Source organism: Scomber scombrus, chromosome 1 (genome assembly GCF_963691925.1).
Source record: "Scomber scombrus chromosome 1, fScoSco1.1, whole genome shotgun sequence".
Classification (NCBI taxonomy): Eukaryota; Metazoa; Chordata; class Actinopteri; order Scombriformes; family Scombridae; genus Scomber; species Scomber scombrus.
The window spans coordinates 11,498,825-11,516,087 of NC_084970.1; the positions used below are offsets into that span (position 1 = coordinate 11,498,825).

At 38.5% G+C, this 17,263-nt stretch overlaps 1 protein-coding gene across 1 annotated transcript; it reads right to left on the reverse strand.

The window, feature by feature from the left end:
• Positions 1-2,224: 2,224 nt before the first annotated feature.
• On the reverse strand, positions 2,225-16,708 carry LOC134005283 (protein mono-ADP-ribosyltransferase PARP6). Its single transcript, XM_062444272.1, has 21 exons — positions 16,598-16,708; positions 14,570-14,664; positions 14,379-14,439; positions 14,082-14,172; positions 13,839-13,905; positions 13,397-13,546; positions 11,543-11,693; positions 10,918-11,049; positions 10,148-10,243; positions 9,745-9,837; positions 9,321-9,446; positions 8,961-9,026; positions 8,528-8,595; positions 8,219-8,267; positions 7,873-7,985; positions 6,292-6,364; positions 4,626-4,695; positions 3,678-3,757; positions 3,319-3,382; positions 3,097-3,181; positions 2,225-2,327 (listed from the first exon to the last, which is right to left on the reverse strand). Exons 1-21 carry the CDS (start codon positions 16,706-16,708, stop codon positions 2,225-2,227), a joined length of 1,944 nt encoding a protein of 647 aa, XP_062300256.1.
• Between the last annotated feature and the right edge of the window lie 555 nt (positions 16,709-17,263).

The window sequence follows — 17,263 nt, forward strand, 5'->3', positions numbered from 1 at the left end:
TCTTTAACAAAATGATGGCACAGAACAACAATTGGTGGTATTTTTTTCTTTACATAAAACAGGAAAAAGGAAACTGAATATCTCACTCAACAAACTGATATAACATGTCTACAGACTGAATCAAATCCACTCTTGTCTTTTAAGAATCAATAATAAATCTAAGGTGCATGGCAGTTTGGTAAATGATCTCTTCAATTCATGTAAATCTTTACTATTTGCACATTACACACTCTCTTCTCTTCTCATTTATTTTCAGAGACAGTGAGAGGATAGTCATATACAGATGGGGGACAATTTAAAGGAAACACTGATACAGGCCTAAGTGCTTGACCTCTACAGTGAAGGGATCCAGTGGCTGTGTTATGCTTTATGGGGGCATTTTGCTGGCATGGTTTGGGTCCACTTGTCCATTTACATCAAAGGGTCACAGTAAATGAAGTTGTTCTGAGTGATCACCTTTATCCTATGAAGAAATATTTCTATCCTGATGGAAGATGTCTCTTCCAGGATGAAAATGCCACCATCCAAAGGACACGAGGGGTCACTGAATGGTTCGATGAGTATGAAAATGATGTGAGTCATATACTGTGGCCTTCACAGTCACCAGATCTCAACCCAATTGAACACCTATTGAAAATTTTGGACCAACATGTTAGACAGTGCTCTCAATCACCATCATCAAAACACCAAATGAGGGAGCATCTTTTAGAAGAATGGTGTTCATCCCTCCAGTAGAGTTAACAGACTTGTAAAATCAATGTCAAGGTGCACTGAAGCTGATCTGGCAGCACATAGTGGCTCAAAACCTTACTAAGACAATTAATGTGAGTTTTTCCTTTAATTTGTCACCAGTCTGTATGTATAATTTCATGATATTACTGTTGTTGAGGGGAACCCCCCACAGCTTCACCAGTGACCAGCTAAATGTTTGGCCTCATATGTCCTCCTTTAAGCAACATTGTTCCATTGGGGACGCAGAAAGACATCAAGCCTTTGTCTTTGTCATCTTAATAAAGTTAAAATAACTAGCATTAGCATTCCTGTTAATGTTAGCATTTAACATAAGCACATAGTCAAAACCATCAGGGGGCTCTTTTTTAATTTATTTTTGTATTTTTAAGTTGCTCAAGATTTACTAGTAAGTATAGTAATAGATAATGATTGAGCTTAAAAAACACATTCTCCCTGCATGTTTTAGCTATTCAGAAAAGGCTAGTGGAACAGAAGCTAACCTCAGCAAACTGAAACACTGAATTAGAAACATCTGAGAGCTCCAGAGTATGGTATTAATTTTCAGTGAGATACTACCAACCCTTTTACATTGCAGAGCACCACTTTCTGCAGTGTTGATAGCATGAATATAACTTACTGGAGCTTTAAAGGAATTTTATGACCGATGTAGGAAAAAAAATGTTACACTTCTGGCAGAAAAGATGAAACTTTTTTTTTTTTTCTTCTTCTTCTTAATTCCTAAATATTTGACATTTTAGGGTGGTGACGTTTAAAAGGTGCTTTATCAATCAGAATGGTCTTAATTTTGTCATGAAAAAATCATAGTACTATTGGTTATGTTATCAAAAACAAAGTGCCTATAGTGTATGTAACTTGATTTCAAGCCAATGCATGTCATTAGTCAAAGAATATTAAATAAAGGGATCAGAGATAATGCCTTTGCAAACACAATAAGAGAACAAACTTGTATGTGCATGTAAATCCATCACTTATTTGACACAAAGGGATCTAATTATCATTTGGAATTATTTTTTAGTAGATATTCACAAAGAGAAATAATAAATAGAGATAACTAGTCCAAAGGATCAGTAAAAGTGCAGCAAGAAAGGAGAAAGCACATTCACCCCAGGATTTGATAGTAAGTTTGTCTAGTGCCTACTTCCTTTTTTACTTTCACCGGTGTGTGTTAAAGTTCTATTGTAAATGTCACAAACTGAGAAAAGAAGACCGACTTTAGCCAGGTTAAAACTAACTGAAGGTTAAATGAAAATGTAATGTGTAACCATTTGGAGAAGAGAAACAGAAGAGAAAGAGTAGAATGAGAGGAACAGAACAAAACGACTTCAGGTATAATGTGCTCAGTAGCACCCTCGGCCTTCAGTAGCAGGCATGAGGTCAACTCGCCCAAAACATTCGCTCTATCTGTCCTGCGTGTGCCTGTGTGCCTCCGCCAGAGAGATGTATGGATCCTTGCGTCACTGATGAACCTCCATTAGCTGGAGTAGATCTGGGTCCCAATCACACGCATGATCTCCTTCTGGACCTTAGGCTCCTGGGTGTTGATGTTGGCATCTCCTACTTGCCCATCCTCATACCTGCATGTTATATAGAAATAGATGAGTTCACATATAGTTCAGTATATAATATATTTCTATTTTATTGTATTTTTTTGTTTCATGATTGGTAATTTGAAGTGTTGAATCAATAACTGCTTTATTTTAATCAAACTCTCTTGCACAACCCCTCAGTTTTTCTGTTGTGTGCGACTTTTTGATGCTACAAGGGCCAAATTTAAAGATAAAAAAAAGTTTCCTCTTATCTTAAGAGGAAGGCATACAACAGATGAGAAAAAAGTGATCTTATCTATGTTGATAAATGCAGTGGAAAAGAGAAGTTGGGAGACAAGTTTTAGAACAGCTGTCATTAGTTTTTATTCTAACCATATCAACCATTAGTCCAAGCTGAAAAACACAACCATACAGACAGCACAAGCTCAGCATCAAATTATATTTAGCTGTGACTTAAATTTGATTACAGGCCATCTCAAATTGAATTTCTAACTCAGAAGACAGCAGTGAACATGATAATAGACTTTGCCATCTAGTATATATGTCCAAAACTTGGACTCAAAGCTCTTACATCAGCAACCAGTTTGGATGCAATGTTATATCTGCTGAGCTCCAAAAACTGCAGCTTTAAGGCATCATACTGAAAGGCTATGACTTGAGGGGAACCCAGCCAGTCAATAATCAGCACAATTTATTCACTGCTAATTTAGGATAATGATGAGTGATGAGGGAAAAGTACAACATGTACCATAATTCTCCATTATAAGCATACTTCAAAAATAATGAGATTACTCACACAAAAAAGAAACGAGTACAGACGTGGTCGGACACTGGGCACACCCAGATGTTGCCGTGTTTCTGCAGATCCTTAGATGTGATCACTGTTTTAAAGAAAGAAGCACACGATGAGGTACTTTTGAGATACACAGCATCATAATAAATTAATTGACTAGACTAACGGCACATATCCATTATCACCCCTGCTTTAACACGTCATGTACTTTCTGTTTGTAATTACCTTCACAAAGTGCGATGCAGTTCAGATTTCGACTCTGAAGAAACCTTGATTGTATTGGACGGCTCTATTGAAAAAAAGAGACCAGAAAAATCACTGAGCAGGAAAGATCATGGTCCGACTGAGGTAATTATCGTATCCAAACATTGCAAATGCACAAAATGTAATCAGTCAAATAAGGGGTTCAGTGGTTGTAAAAAACAAAAAAGATATTATACAAAAAGATTTTTTTTTTACCTTTTCACCTTTTGAGTAACAGCCCTTAACTAGCATTCAATATTGTATAGCTCAACTTTTCTTTTTAAAGAAACGCCTTTTACTTTACAAATTAAGTCAGTCTGCAAAACATCTTGTTCTCTCACCTGTGGTATGGTGTTCATACGGTTGTAACGCTGCACCAGTTCATCTTTAGTGGGCATGCGGTGTTGTCCTTTCCCCATTCCTACAAGAGCAGCACAGAGAGCAAACAAGCCTCAGTCAGAACGACCTTACCTTGAGTCACTCAAGCTGTGAAAAACCTTCCTCTGGTTGTCTTGAACTCCTTGTACTAAGAAATCATTACCCACAGCGCTAACCTTCATATGAAGGTTATTGTTCCAAAGTAAAAATATTTCTACATTTAAATGAAACCATCTTCTAGTAAGTGATTAGAGAAATAATTTTTTACTGCTTTTGATCAGGCACAGGCGTACTAAACCAGTTTTCAGTTTTTAGCTAAAATTGAATTATACCACACCCATTCTTAAAGTTGGAAAATCCCTGCTTAGAGGCATGTAAATATTGCAGGTGGCCCCTTTGGCAACCTAATGACCTCAGCACCACAATCAGCACCAAATCCTATCAGACTACAATAGTAGGTCCTGAAATCCAACCTCTATGTGTTTCAGGGGGAGTAGTTAGAGGAAGTAAATATGGTCTCCAGTCGGAAGATAGTAGTAGGGATTTCAAGTTTTGTTTAAATTATTCTACACTCCCATGTCATCTCATTAATGAAAGCAATATAAAAAGCCAACAAAATAACATCCACAAATCCACTGACAGCCCCATTTTATACAGCCACAACATAAAGTATGGTATGGTAGGCAGCACACAAGCTCAAAGGCCCAAGGCCAAACACCCGAAAATGGACACACACAACACAGTGCAGCACAACAGGATAGCATGGAAAGCTCCCACATGTTTCAATGGAGTGTTCCAGGATGATATTCAGGCCATGTTACACACAGAGCATACTCAGTCAACATGGTGGAAGACAGGGAGGAGTGGGGGGGCCAGGGGGAGCTGAGTGGCGAAGAATGACTCGTTCCTACCTGAGTATCCGAAAGATATGCTGGAGATGGGGCTCAGATAGATGCCTTTTCCATACGCTGCCCCATGCAGCTTGGGTTGAAAAGAGCAGGAAGGAAGGAAGGGTCACTGAGCAGTTGCACAGGACAACCTCACACACACACACACACACACACACACGGGTGTATTCAAACATACACCACAGTACATACCAGACTTACTGTAGGTGAATCAGTGGAAAAGATAAGTCAGTGTTTTATGTTTCTATGGAAATTGACATGGCAATACCCAACAATCTGCTGCTCTGAGTTCAGTAGATCACAGTGCTGTATTTACTGTTGCTATTTGACACAGGTCACAAAAACAAGCATAAAAACACACACACATAGTAATCAAAAAAGATGGTGGATGGCAAAGAGCCAAAGAAAGACAATTATTTGACAGTTTGAAGGTAAAGATGATATGAAGGTGACTAATAATGATAAAGTATCTCCATACGAGAATGTTTGTCATGAGAAAAACAGGGATCACAGGTGTGACATGGGCAAGTGTTGATAAGTGAAACTGTGAAACGAAATGAAGAACAAATAGCTACTTCATAGTTCGGGAATAAAATGTGAGGGAGATGTAGGTCAGGACATGGCACATCTGGAAGAAATCAAAAGGATCAATAGACGAGAGATTTTGTGTGATAGCTGGAGCTTGAGGCAGAGTCAGTCCTCCTCCTGTGAAACACAACGACAGACGAAGGGGGTGTCAATGCTCAAGGTGAAACGGAGAGGAGACAGAGGAGGCAGGCGAGCACTGAGGCGAGATCAAAGACTGAGAGTTCAAAAGTTGGAGAACAAAGAAGGCATAAATGAAACACATCAGCACCATAGAGCAATCACGGCTGACGTCAAAGTTTCAAAGATCCTTGAGATTTCTGATATAATTGTGACAAGAAGTCATTATCAGACGTATTGTGCCGTCCGCCTCTTTTCTTTGGTTTTATTATTTCTTTTTCTTTTACAGACCTGGGTCACAAAGTCCAACACCGACATCGGCAAAAAACAATATAAAGATGCAAACCTAAAAAAAACAAGAATATATATGGAGGATTTTTTTTTTTTTTGCCTCTGATCTGTTACTATTTGTGTGGTCCTTATGTTGTCAGTTCTATATATCTATTATCAATCAGGTTTTAATTAACTCTTTAAAGATGTATGGCTACAGTTTGACCCAGATCTGACTCTAATGAGTGATGCCAGTTACTGACCTTCTGGAAGCCTCCTTATTCACCCTGAGGAAGCCTGTACTCACTACCATGGAGATTGTCCTTTGCATCATTCAGCTTCAGACCTAGCCTACTCAGTGCTCTAGATGGTTAACCCCAACAGGGCACACAGGCAGCTTCCTGACATCACAGCTGACCCCACAGCCTTCTCCCTTTGTCCTGCAACAGGAAGAGATGTGACATCTGCTGCTGTCGGCGAAGAAAGTGAAAAAGCGGGCCGACATTGGCTGGGAAAATCTCCCAGTGTGCCCTGCTCGCTAAAATGCCAACTGCAAAGCAGATGAAAGGGAACCTGGCATCCATTAACTGCAAAAATGAATCAGCCGGACAACAAGCCTGCTCTATCCAAGAGCAGGTTTACTGTCCGAGAGTAGATGCATCGTAAATTTCAGCCAACTGCCAGGGTTACGTACCTGCAGTTTGGTATAAGAGGCATTGACTAGTCCATTTCTCAGAACAGAGTGCCAGTTCTCTATATGGGAACCACTAGAGCAAGTGTAGAGAGAGGGAGAGATAAGAGAGAAGAGGTAAAACAAAGGCCTGTGTGAATATAAACAGCCTGGGTCCCAGCGTAAAACCACTGTTGTGTAGTAGCTCGACCCATGCTGTTTATGAACGTTAAAATAAATTAACACTCAGGTGCATTTTGTCTTGTGACACTGGCTTTCCTGTGTAGGGTTTCATCTGGCATCTCCTAAAATATCTTAAATAAAAACAGCCCTTCCTCTTTTTATGAATTCGTGTTTAGAAGTTCACAAGTGTAAAACTCTGAGAGTTCTGTGGCTTAGAGAATTTCTCATTCTAACCTCTGGTGTTTAGGACAGAAAATTAAAATGTTTTCATGAACTCGAAAGAGGAATCACTAATCTCACTGGAAAGCAGCAATAAAGAATAGCAAATGAACATTTACTTTACATGATCTATTATTATATTATATTATAAAAGTGCTGTGAGTTATTACTGAAATGCCAAGATATTAAATAAGAATCGAGCTCTCCACTGACAACCACAAAGGAGCCTGCGCATCTATTTATATCATTTGTGCAGGGATATTTGGAGACTTTTTGTGACATCATCACAGTTCTCCAAATTTATATAATTTAATATTAAGAAGAAAGATGATCCCTTGACAGTCAGAAAATGAAAATCAAAACTGACAACCAATCACTGTTGTCTCTCAGTACAATGTGTGAATACATGTCCCAGTGCAGGTATCCAGACCATCTTTTCCTTTTGTTGTATTAAAATAAAACACAACTGTCACAGCAGAGTCATGGTTGGTGTTATTTTTAACTTCTTTCAATGCATTATGCATTATAAAGTACTTCATCCTACCATATCTAATAGATAAACAAAGAAAAGTAGTGTCATTAACCTAACTCTGACCTAACTCTATTTATATCAATTTAAAATTATGGCAGCCAGGCAGATTTGCATATTTACAATTTTCTGTGGAATTATTAAATGTGTAGTATTAACCAGCTTAAATGAAGAATGTTAGCACTGCTTGTGAGTTAGTTGTTTCCTGCTAGTGCCCAGATGGGCTGTGTGTATCTAAAATATTCAGCAGAGCCCCATCTGCTACAGTACAAATCTCTATCTCACAGATATTGCTGGCTCCATGTGCTGGCTTAGCAAGGTGGTTTCTCTGTCCAATAGAATGGCCAATGCTCTGTGGTGTTGTTTGTTATGGTTCCATAAAAATGTGCTAGAATGGCCCCTCCATCCACAATATAATGGCCAGGTGTTACACTGACATGTTCTTGCTTGACATAGTGGACTGCTCTAATGCTAAATAATACATACAGTATATTTAAGTAAAGATGCTTGTTTTGTGATCCGTTAGTTACAGCATATGATTTATCAGCTTATATTTACAAAAGCTTAACAATATACTAACTACAATTAGTTTTTTTTTTAATATTTTATAACAGCCTAAATGAGATTTCTCTGAAAACAGAGTTTTGATTGTATGAAGACAGTGGGGCACTCACTGGAAGGCGAAGGTGCTGCCGTATAGCTTCTTGGCAGTGCGAAAACGAGCCTCCTTGGCTGGGGGGCTGCTGAGCAGCAGGAACTGGTGGGAGGTGTGCATGAATTTCAATTGCTATCACAATTTCATCATAAGAGAACAAGTGACAGAGAAAGAGAGAGAGGGAGAGAGAGAGAGAGAGAGAGAGAGAGAGAGAGAGAGAGAGAGAGAGAGAGAGAGAGAGAGAGAGAGAGAGAGAGAGAGAGAGAGAGAGAGAGAGAAAGAGAGAGCATTAAACATCAAATTACACAAAACAAACAACTAATTTGGTAAGTAGACTGGAGGAGGGTGTCATTCTGCTTTCCTACCCTACTGAGAGGCAGCTTGACAATATGAGACCTGTTACTGGAAATAATCCTGCAAAAAGACATGAAAATGATAATAAGTAAGGTGTAACACAATTTAAAGTGATGATCAGATTTAGAACCATATTTTCATTAGCTCATAATCATTACTGTGCTGCACATGATGTTTGTGCTGTACATTTATCTAATATTAAGTTTTACATGCTCTACATCGATGAGTAGTTCTGTGCATTATTTTCTCAAATGAAGTGAATGCTTGTCAACATGCAAAGCAGGATAAACCCATTTTTAGAATAGATCCTCTCTACTCACCACTGTAGCAGGGGATGGGCCAAAGGGTCCAGTTTGTCCATCTGTTTCTTGATCTCCAAATATGAGCCCTGGCAAAACCACACATACATGTGTCGCTTTCAGATTTATTTTTCACTTTTCTTTCCAAAACCAAATTAGCCATTGGCCAGACACAGACTTGATGTGATGCACACATTGTATAAATACAGTCCAGCCACAATAAACAATGGAAAACAGAGTAAACTAATCAGCATCAACTTTGCTAGTCAATGATCCCACCCATGCCATCCACACACCACACAGGGAGCCACTGGTTATTCAAGACTGAATAAAGTATAAGGAATAGGTGGACACAGTCACGATCTCATATAAACTAAAAAATATATATTTACAGTAGTATACATCAAGCCTAACTATAGCCGTCTCATCTGCCCCTCCCATCTCCTATTTGTACCTGGGTCATTTCCCGGATGGACATGACGCTATCCAGTGCTTTTTGCAGCCTCTCATAATTCTTCTTCTGTGTTCATCGGTTGAGCCAAACATCCATTGTATGCAATGAGAGAGGGAAGAACATACAGACATCTAAAATCACTTGTAGAGGTAAAAGTTTTGTAAAGATATTGCTGTTTTACTTCAATATGCTAATCATACAATTTGTACAGAAAAAGAAATGTTATCTGATCACTGCACAATACTTCAAAGACAGAACTAATAATATAATCCTAATTATTACCTCATGAATTCAGTTTGTGGGTTTGTATAACAAAAATAATATTTCCTTGTTTTAACGATGAGCAATGAGGATGCTGACCTTTGGGTTGAAGGCCAGAGTCTTGGGATCATTGGGGTCAACGACTGATGGGTAGGGCTCAAAGATGATGCTCTTTCGAGGAGACTCTAGAGCAGCTCGACACATAGCCACAAGTAGGTCCACCACCTGGGAGGGAAGGAAGGATTACCCATTTACATTTTAGTTGATCCTGTTAACAACTAATGTTGGTGGTTTTATTGAGTCATTGTAACACAACGAGTAAAATATGTTAAAATATAATCTGAAAAAAAAATCACCAAATCTCCCTCTCAAGTTACCTTTTCTTGTGTTTTGTTTTTCCTATACTCTGTATGTTCCACTTGTATGATTTAATGTAAAATCAAAGGTGATTTTTTGAAACTGAAGAATAAATTATATACAGAATCTGAATGATATCATGTTTTGTCCATTGCGTTGTAGTCACCTCTGCTCCAGTGGCCACTTCCTCTGCAGCTCCAGACATAACTCCCAGTGTGTAAAAGGAGAACACACACAGCTCCCTTGTGCACACTGCTGGCTATATAAACACACACATACACACAAACAAAGAGAGATGAAAGTACACCCATCTTAATGTGCATTATATAACTACACAAAAACGACTACATCCATATCCATGCACACACATATTGACACACACTCTCTTCTTGCTCACTCCTTTCTCTCTCCCTCACAACTACTATTGTGGAAAATCCATTAACATGATCATATTACTAATAGAGTGTGAAAATATCATTTACTAATTGTTTCCTTTTCCTCCTTTTTTTGTACCAAATTGAATGCTTTATAAATCTGTATTGTTGGTCTCTCTTTCTTGTGTCTGATACCTTGAGCATGGATCCATTCTGAAAGACGTGTTGTTCGTCACAGACCACACAGTACTCGTTGAGCGTGGGGATCCTCTGTTCTGAGTACTTCATTATCTGTTAGGAGAAAAGCACAGTGGTGTTCCCAGTTATCACTCCCACTTCTAGCACTGCCTTATAAAGGAATAAAGACTAGTTTGGCAGCGGAACTATCACGACATGAAACAATTTCATACTGCAAATTTGGTTTAACTGGTTTAACTTGCACCGGAGCATAATCGGCTATTACAATAAGGCCCTCACATTGGTACCCATTTGGAAGGTGGGCCTTCATGAATAGACTGTTGTGTACATGGATAATTAGCTTTGGCCACGTTAAAGAAAATTAAGACAATAACCAAAAGCATTGCTTTCGTGTATTTAACAGGAGCCACTGCTTGTTTCCGGGCCTAAGGTCTTTTTTTAAATTTTGATTTTATCTGCATGAGCAAATGTTCTGAATAAACTGTAATGATGCAGCAAATTTACATGTACAGCTGTGGCTTTTGCCATCTGCAAACAATTATGACTGGTATATTAAGACTGTAATTTAAGCATCAAAAGTGGTTTAGATAAAAGTTAACTCTACTCCCAGTAAAAAAAAAAAAAGCTTTTTATAGCTACATAATTTTTCTCATTAAAATCTAATCCTCATGAAACATAATTGATTTTAATTGTGTATCATATGTTTACAGTCAGACAGGGTGTATAAATGCAGCTTTAAGTGGACCCATATCAGCATTATGTCTTACCTGCACTAAGAAGCCATACTCCAAGGTAGGGATGTTCTTGCAGTGGCCGCCCGCCTGGGATGAGAAAAACAATTCAATCAGCTGCCTCGTGGTAATCTGCGCAGGGGCCCTGGCCGCCGGGACAGCCACAGTCTGATGAGTCAAGTGAAGACAAAGCATTATGGGAAACGGCGCAGCAGCCATGTTACGGAAAGGGCAGGGAAAGACTCAGGTGGGAACAGTGCAGGTGGCAGGTGACTGAAAGGGCAGGGATCAGAGTGGATCATGGTGGATTCAAACATAGGAGAACATTATACAGTGCCATCAAACAGCATTCAGCTCTTTTCAGTGGATTTTCTTCCACATTTTGCAACATTGTGGATGATTGTGGCAAATTTGAAGTAATTATTATAGCATCTTCATCTCCATTTACGCAATGTAAGTGTGGAGTGTAACGTTAAGCCTCAGAGTTGTGACAAAAACACAACAACCACAAAATGATATGTGAGTTAGATACATTAATGATAAATGAGTGGCACAACAGTGCAATTTTGTTAATATCACAAATTAAAATTGAAACATAAAAGGTGACTGACTCCAAATGCTGTAGATGAACAAGTGCCAATTTGTCCTGGTTCACACTGACCTGGCTGTTTGGTGGATAGCTGAAGAGCTCCCCTTTAGGGTTCTTCATGGTACATGAGATAGAACGGTTCATGAGGCGGGTCACTCTCAGCTCAGGGACGCTCAGCTTCCCTTTTAAAACAGTGTCTTGGATCAGAGGGAAACTTGGAGACCTAGAAAAAAGTGAGACACAAAGCATGTACATCACTTCAAAAACCATTTTACAATGATAATAACACTAATGTTGCCATTGTCCAGTGGCTTCAACTCACCCATAATTAACTGTAAACTGTGCATGCAGCTGAACTCTTTTTTCTAAATATCATATATATTAAATGTGGAAACCAAAAACCTTAGCCTATTATGTGAAAGGCTTATATGACTGAAGAGAAATACAACTGTAAGAAATGAACTTGGGATTCAGTCCCAACAGCAAAAGCAAAGCGTCTTAGAGTAAGATAGAGGCAAAGAGAACTTCCTCTTTGGGAAATTGGTACATGTGTTTGTGTGTAAATTTAAATTTCAGTCAGTCTAAGTTGAGTCAGATGTGTCCTTAAAGTCTGTGTAAAGTAAGAATAAATATGTGTTCTGAGTTTGACATATCACAGAAAAGTGTGTTGTTAACCACCCTGCCAAATTTGAATGATTAAAAAAATCGCCAAAAATATGAAATTAGGCTTCAAAGTTGTGTAAAAATCAACCTTTTTCTCTGCTCCCAAACGCTGTGGGAGTGCCCACCGAGTTCGCTGAAACCCCGCCCCCTACCAAGTGTCACCTGTCAATCAAAGTCACCACCTCTATCAGAAACATGGACGCTTCTGAGAGCTTTCTGCCGCTATCTCAGCTGCTAGCTCGGCGGCTAACTCGGCGGCTAACTGGCTAACTGTAGACTGTAGTAGTAGTATTAGTGTGCGCTGAATGTATTTATACCTCTACAGCAGCAGGGGCGGGTTTATTTTCAGACCCGCCCATTAAATCCAGACAGAGAAATCTTGAAACACAGTTTGTGAAGCCTAGCTCCACAATTCAAATCTAAATGGTTGAAATGCTTTTTACACCTTTTTTAGAAATACATTTATGACCTATTTAATGTATTTAGAAGAAAATGTCTGAATCTTTAAGTGCCTCTTGTCATTCTCTGCAACAGACAGACCATCACAAAGTATTTCATCACTATCTTTACAGCTCATAGTTTGTTGACCAGGTAGATAACATTTCACCCCAGTCCCTCAGAAATTTCCAGTCTTGGGAAAATAGCATACTTATTGTATGCTGTAAACAAAAAGGAAAACGTTCCCTGTGAAGCAGGATATTTCCTGATAAAGACATTACTAGTACCAGATGTTACGTATCTTTTGTGATGGGGTACAGACTGAATCACAAAAATGCAGGCATGCACAATACTGCATATAAAACCTAAAACCTTAAGCTCTATATGATACACCATTTAAAACTAAAGTTGTGTGTTTTCAGTTATTTAGCTATAATAGGCAAATTTTGGTCAAATATAAGATAATGAAAATGGATGAGATAAATCTAAAGTTTTCAGAAAACATCTGTGTAAGACTGAGGAAATCTGATTCATCATATTTAATTAAAAACAACGCTTTCATGTGTCTGACTAATGTGGAAAAAATGCAAGATAAAAATAGAAATAGTTGTTATGCCAACATAATGCTCGCCTACTTGTTTCCTGTAATTGAGGTCAATTAACCTGTGTTCCTCTCCTTCAGTGATTACAGACACTTGGCAATAGTGAAGTGCTTAAAAGCTAATCAGGACAGGAACTAATAAAACATTTTGAAGACATTACACACACACACAAACAAACATCTCAATTATTGCAATATAATAATGCGAATGAGAGACAACCTACTTGGGTATGGGGGAGAAGATGCTGAGCCCGGCACGGAACTTCTTGATGGTTCCTCCGGCTTTGAACCAGCTGTGCCTCTTCTCCTGCTGGGCCTTGAGGAACTCATTACTGAGGTGCTTCCACTGCTGTGAGGTGAACGTGCTCAGGATCCTGCCATGTTACAAAAACAGGAGAGTCACGCAGGAAGAAATGTGACTGAACCTGGCAGATGGTGAAAGGGAGTTTTAAAATCAGTTTCTTTTTGTCATTGGTGTTAATTAAGTCGTGTGTATAGATGATTATGTTATTGTTTTGACATCTTTTTTTAATGTTTATGCCCCATGTATCTATTTTGTTGGACATTGGAAACTGTGGTTAAAAATAAAATCTGCTCTGTACAAATTCACAACAAATCCCTAAATATAAAGGTACTAAATATAGTGTACTGTATCACATGACTTACTTTTTGAGTTGCAGGCCAAGGCTGAAACCTTCTTTATTAGAGGGCTGGAACACTTCTACTGACGGCTCTGAGGGAAGATGACTAACATTATTACACAGTGCACAGACACACACACACACACTCTTTCTTTCGCTTGCCCTCTTGTGTAGCACATGTTGTACTCACCTCCCACGTTCAGTGAGTGGCACAAATACATAAAGTCCCTCCCAGAAAACCAACATCCACACTGACATCTTTACTCACCAGGTCCATCGAGGTACTGAGAAAGAGAAAAGCGCAGTCTCAGAATAATGGGCTCTGTTCTGATTACTTTCCAAGCTGTCGCAACCTCCTCCTGAGTCAGACACACACACATACACACATACACATAAACATACAGAGTTAGCATCCTTATTAGGGCCATTTCCCATTACATAAATAAATTATGAGCATGCGCGTGATGCATTATGCATGATGTGTTACTTTGCAAAATGTCAATGTTAGAATAGTAATGGGCAAAGACGGAGGAGGTGATGCAGGGAAAGAGAAACGCTGACTCACATCTAAGAAACCGATGTTAATATGAAGATCGATGTCTACGTCATCAATGGTTCCATACTCCCTGTCAAACAACAACAGATACAGTTAATTTATCATAAGTACACTCTGAACATTTCAGCTGATTATCTATTTGTTTGTTTCAACATTTAAACCCCAAATTAGACTCAGACAGTTGTGTGTGTGTGCTGTACCTGACAGAGACAGCACTGTCAGTGTAGATGTCTTTTACTGCCTCAATATCTGCATCCAGCTGAGGGTGGCGGTACAGATCAGCAGCACAGCTCCCCTGCCACATGCAATAAATGAACACTGGTCACACATACTGTACAACACTGAAACCCCCACAGAACACGGCTGTGGACAAACTCAAAAAAACTGTGTGACTGTATCCTCATGTTAAGATCCCCCTCCAAACATTTTTAAAGACATTTAAAAGTAATCTGCATTGAATAATTATCTGTGTTTAATGTGGTTGTTCCACAATAAAATTACATCTCCTCCCTCTCCCTGATTGCAAAATCCAGAATGTATAAATATGCAAATATACTCATTTCAGAAGTTTAACTGATGGAAACAAGATGTCTCCTGCTTCACTGGAAAGTCTATTCTCAGTGTGTTTGCACTGAAGACTTTAAGTTTCCACATCACACATGAGAAACTTGCATATTGGACTGCAATTGGCCTCTCACTATTAGCAATTTCACAAAAATACCTTAAACTTAGAGCACAGACAAACATTCTCCCTTCAGCATTAGTGTCAAACTCTGCACAAGCAGTATCAGTCAAAAGTGTGGAAACACTTTTCATTCAAAAGAAAGTCAAACATTTGAGTGAAGTAACACTAAGCAAACATATTTTTGTAAGTCTGTTAACCAATATTAAACCACAGTCCAGACTCCAGGTTCTCTTGATATTTGCTTTTCGTGACATGAGACTCCAAATATAAAATACTAGAATTTTCCTTTAAAGGATTAGGAAGTCCAGTTCAGCATGGCTTGTAATTTATTTCATTTAGTCAGCTTTTCCTAGCTCTATCCCATCATCATCCACATTTATTTGAAATGAAATGCCACAAGTACATAATTTCAAATGTGGCACAAGGAAAGGTGTTCAGGAGATCTTTGTGGATTGACTACAGAAAATGACAATCTCTTTAAATGGTTTACTTACTCAGAATGTCAAGAAAATTTTAAACAAGTCAAATTGTATTTTCTTTTACTGTTTTTCATCCATCCATCCATGTTTTTCAATAATCATGTTATATCCTTACATTCAATGTGTTCCAGGTTTACCATATTGCATGTTTTACATTCACTGAACAAGATTAATAATAACATTGACCCGAGTCTGTCATATGTGTTTCTGGTGTCTAGACTTGAAGTCAGACTGTCGTCTCCTCAGCTCTGAGTGTGTAGAACAGATCCCACACTTTCATCCTTATCTTCGCTACTCTGCTTTCATGTTCTCTGACTGCATGGAAATGAGCTTTAAGCCCCAGATTGGATTTACATTTCAATCACAAGACTTGGAAGATAACGGTAAAAAAGGATGACTAACAGATTAAGATCTTATATAGAAGTGAAGCACTGAACTACAGAAATAAATGACAGTGTTGCCTGTGATTGATACTTCAGGTTGCATAGGGCGACAGTCCCAGAAAAGTACTGTGATACATGATCTGAGAGACAATACGATGTTATATTTGCTATTGTCAATTTACAAAAATTAATGTTGAGCCAAGATCCTTTTAAGACGCTGAAACATGCCTCACATTTTAACAGAATATCCTTCCTCAGATGAATTCAATTTTTTTCCTTCTAGCGGCTAGGCATTAGAAAGGGAAATGTCACTTAGTCGATCCATCTGCTCTACACTTACAGAGCAAAATATCTAAACAACTAATTGCCATATTTCCATGAAATTTGGTGTGGACATTCATAATCCCCAAAAGGATCATTCTAAATGAATTTAGTAACCTCTGACTTTTTGTCTGGCACAACCATCATATCCGTATCTTTAAAACAAGCAGCTGGATCGAAGTGGTCCATTCACAATCAGTTTTAATATTATTGGAGATTTTTCCTTTATTGCCACCATCAGACTAAAATATCTGTACAACATACATTATGCAGAATGCCATAAAGAGAGCTCATACACAACATCCTAACAACACCAGATTCAACATAGAGATTTATGAAAAGTGATAGCTTCTTCTTTACCTGAATGCCGTAAAGGAACTGTTCCGACTCGTTCTCCCCATCTGACTCCTCGTCTGTCCAACACTGTCCTTTGATGTCCTGTGGACCCACACAACACTGTGAAAAGGCCATTATATCGGAGCGGAAAGAAAATGCAACCTCTTTCTATCATCCTTTCATCTCACATCCCTTCTCACATCTCTCTATTTAGCCTCCCGTTCAAGGGCTTCAAAACAGTGCTTTATATAGCATCTCAAAGAGAGAGAGGAAGAGGAGTGATTTATTTTAAAAAGACAGGATATTGTCAGAACTCAGCCTTCATTAGAATGTTCAACTGACAATTTAACAGGTATAGGTTGATAAAATGTCTTATTTCTAAAAAAAAGCCCAAATCCCAGAGTTTAATTGTATTGCATAAATAACTGTCTACAATCATTACTTAATACTGAAATAGAAAAATCTGATATAATATCCAATTTTATTAAAATGACCAGTTTAAGAATTAAAAAAAAAACAATGAATTGACAAAACTGCATAATCGTATGCTGTGATAATCCCAATAGGTCTGTCTTACCATTGGATCTGCTGTTCATAGGGCTCACTCAGACAGGTTTAGGCCTTTGACTACTGCCAACCATTGCAGCTAATTTCCATGGGGAAGGAACGAGAACAGAAAACCGGAGTTGA

Bases quoted from the DNA above. Each gene is read 5' to 3' on its own strand.
- LOC134005283 (XM_062444272.1), bottom strand. From the start codon at position 16,708: ATGGCCTTTTCACAGTGTTGTGTGGGTCCACAGGACATCAAAGGACAG. The intron at 11,050-11,542 runs GTCAGTGTGAAC...TTGACTCATCAG, and splicing joins GCTATCCACCAAACAGCCAG to ACTGTGGCTGTCCCGGCGGC. The intron at 10,244-10,917 runs GTAAGACATAAT...TTCTCCTAACAG, and splicing joins AGTATGGCTTCTTAGTGCAG to ATAATGAAGTACTCAGAACA.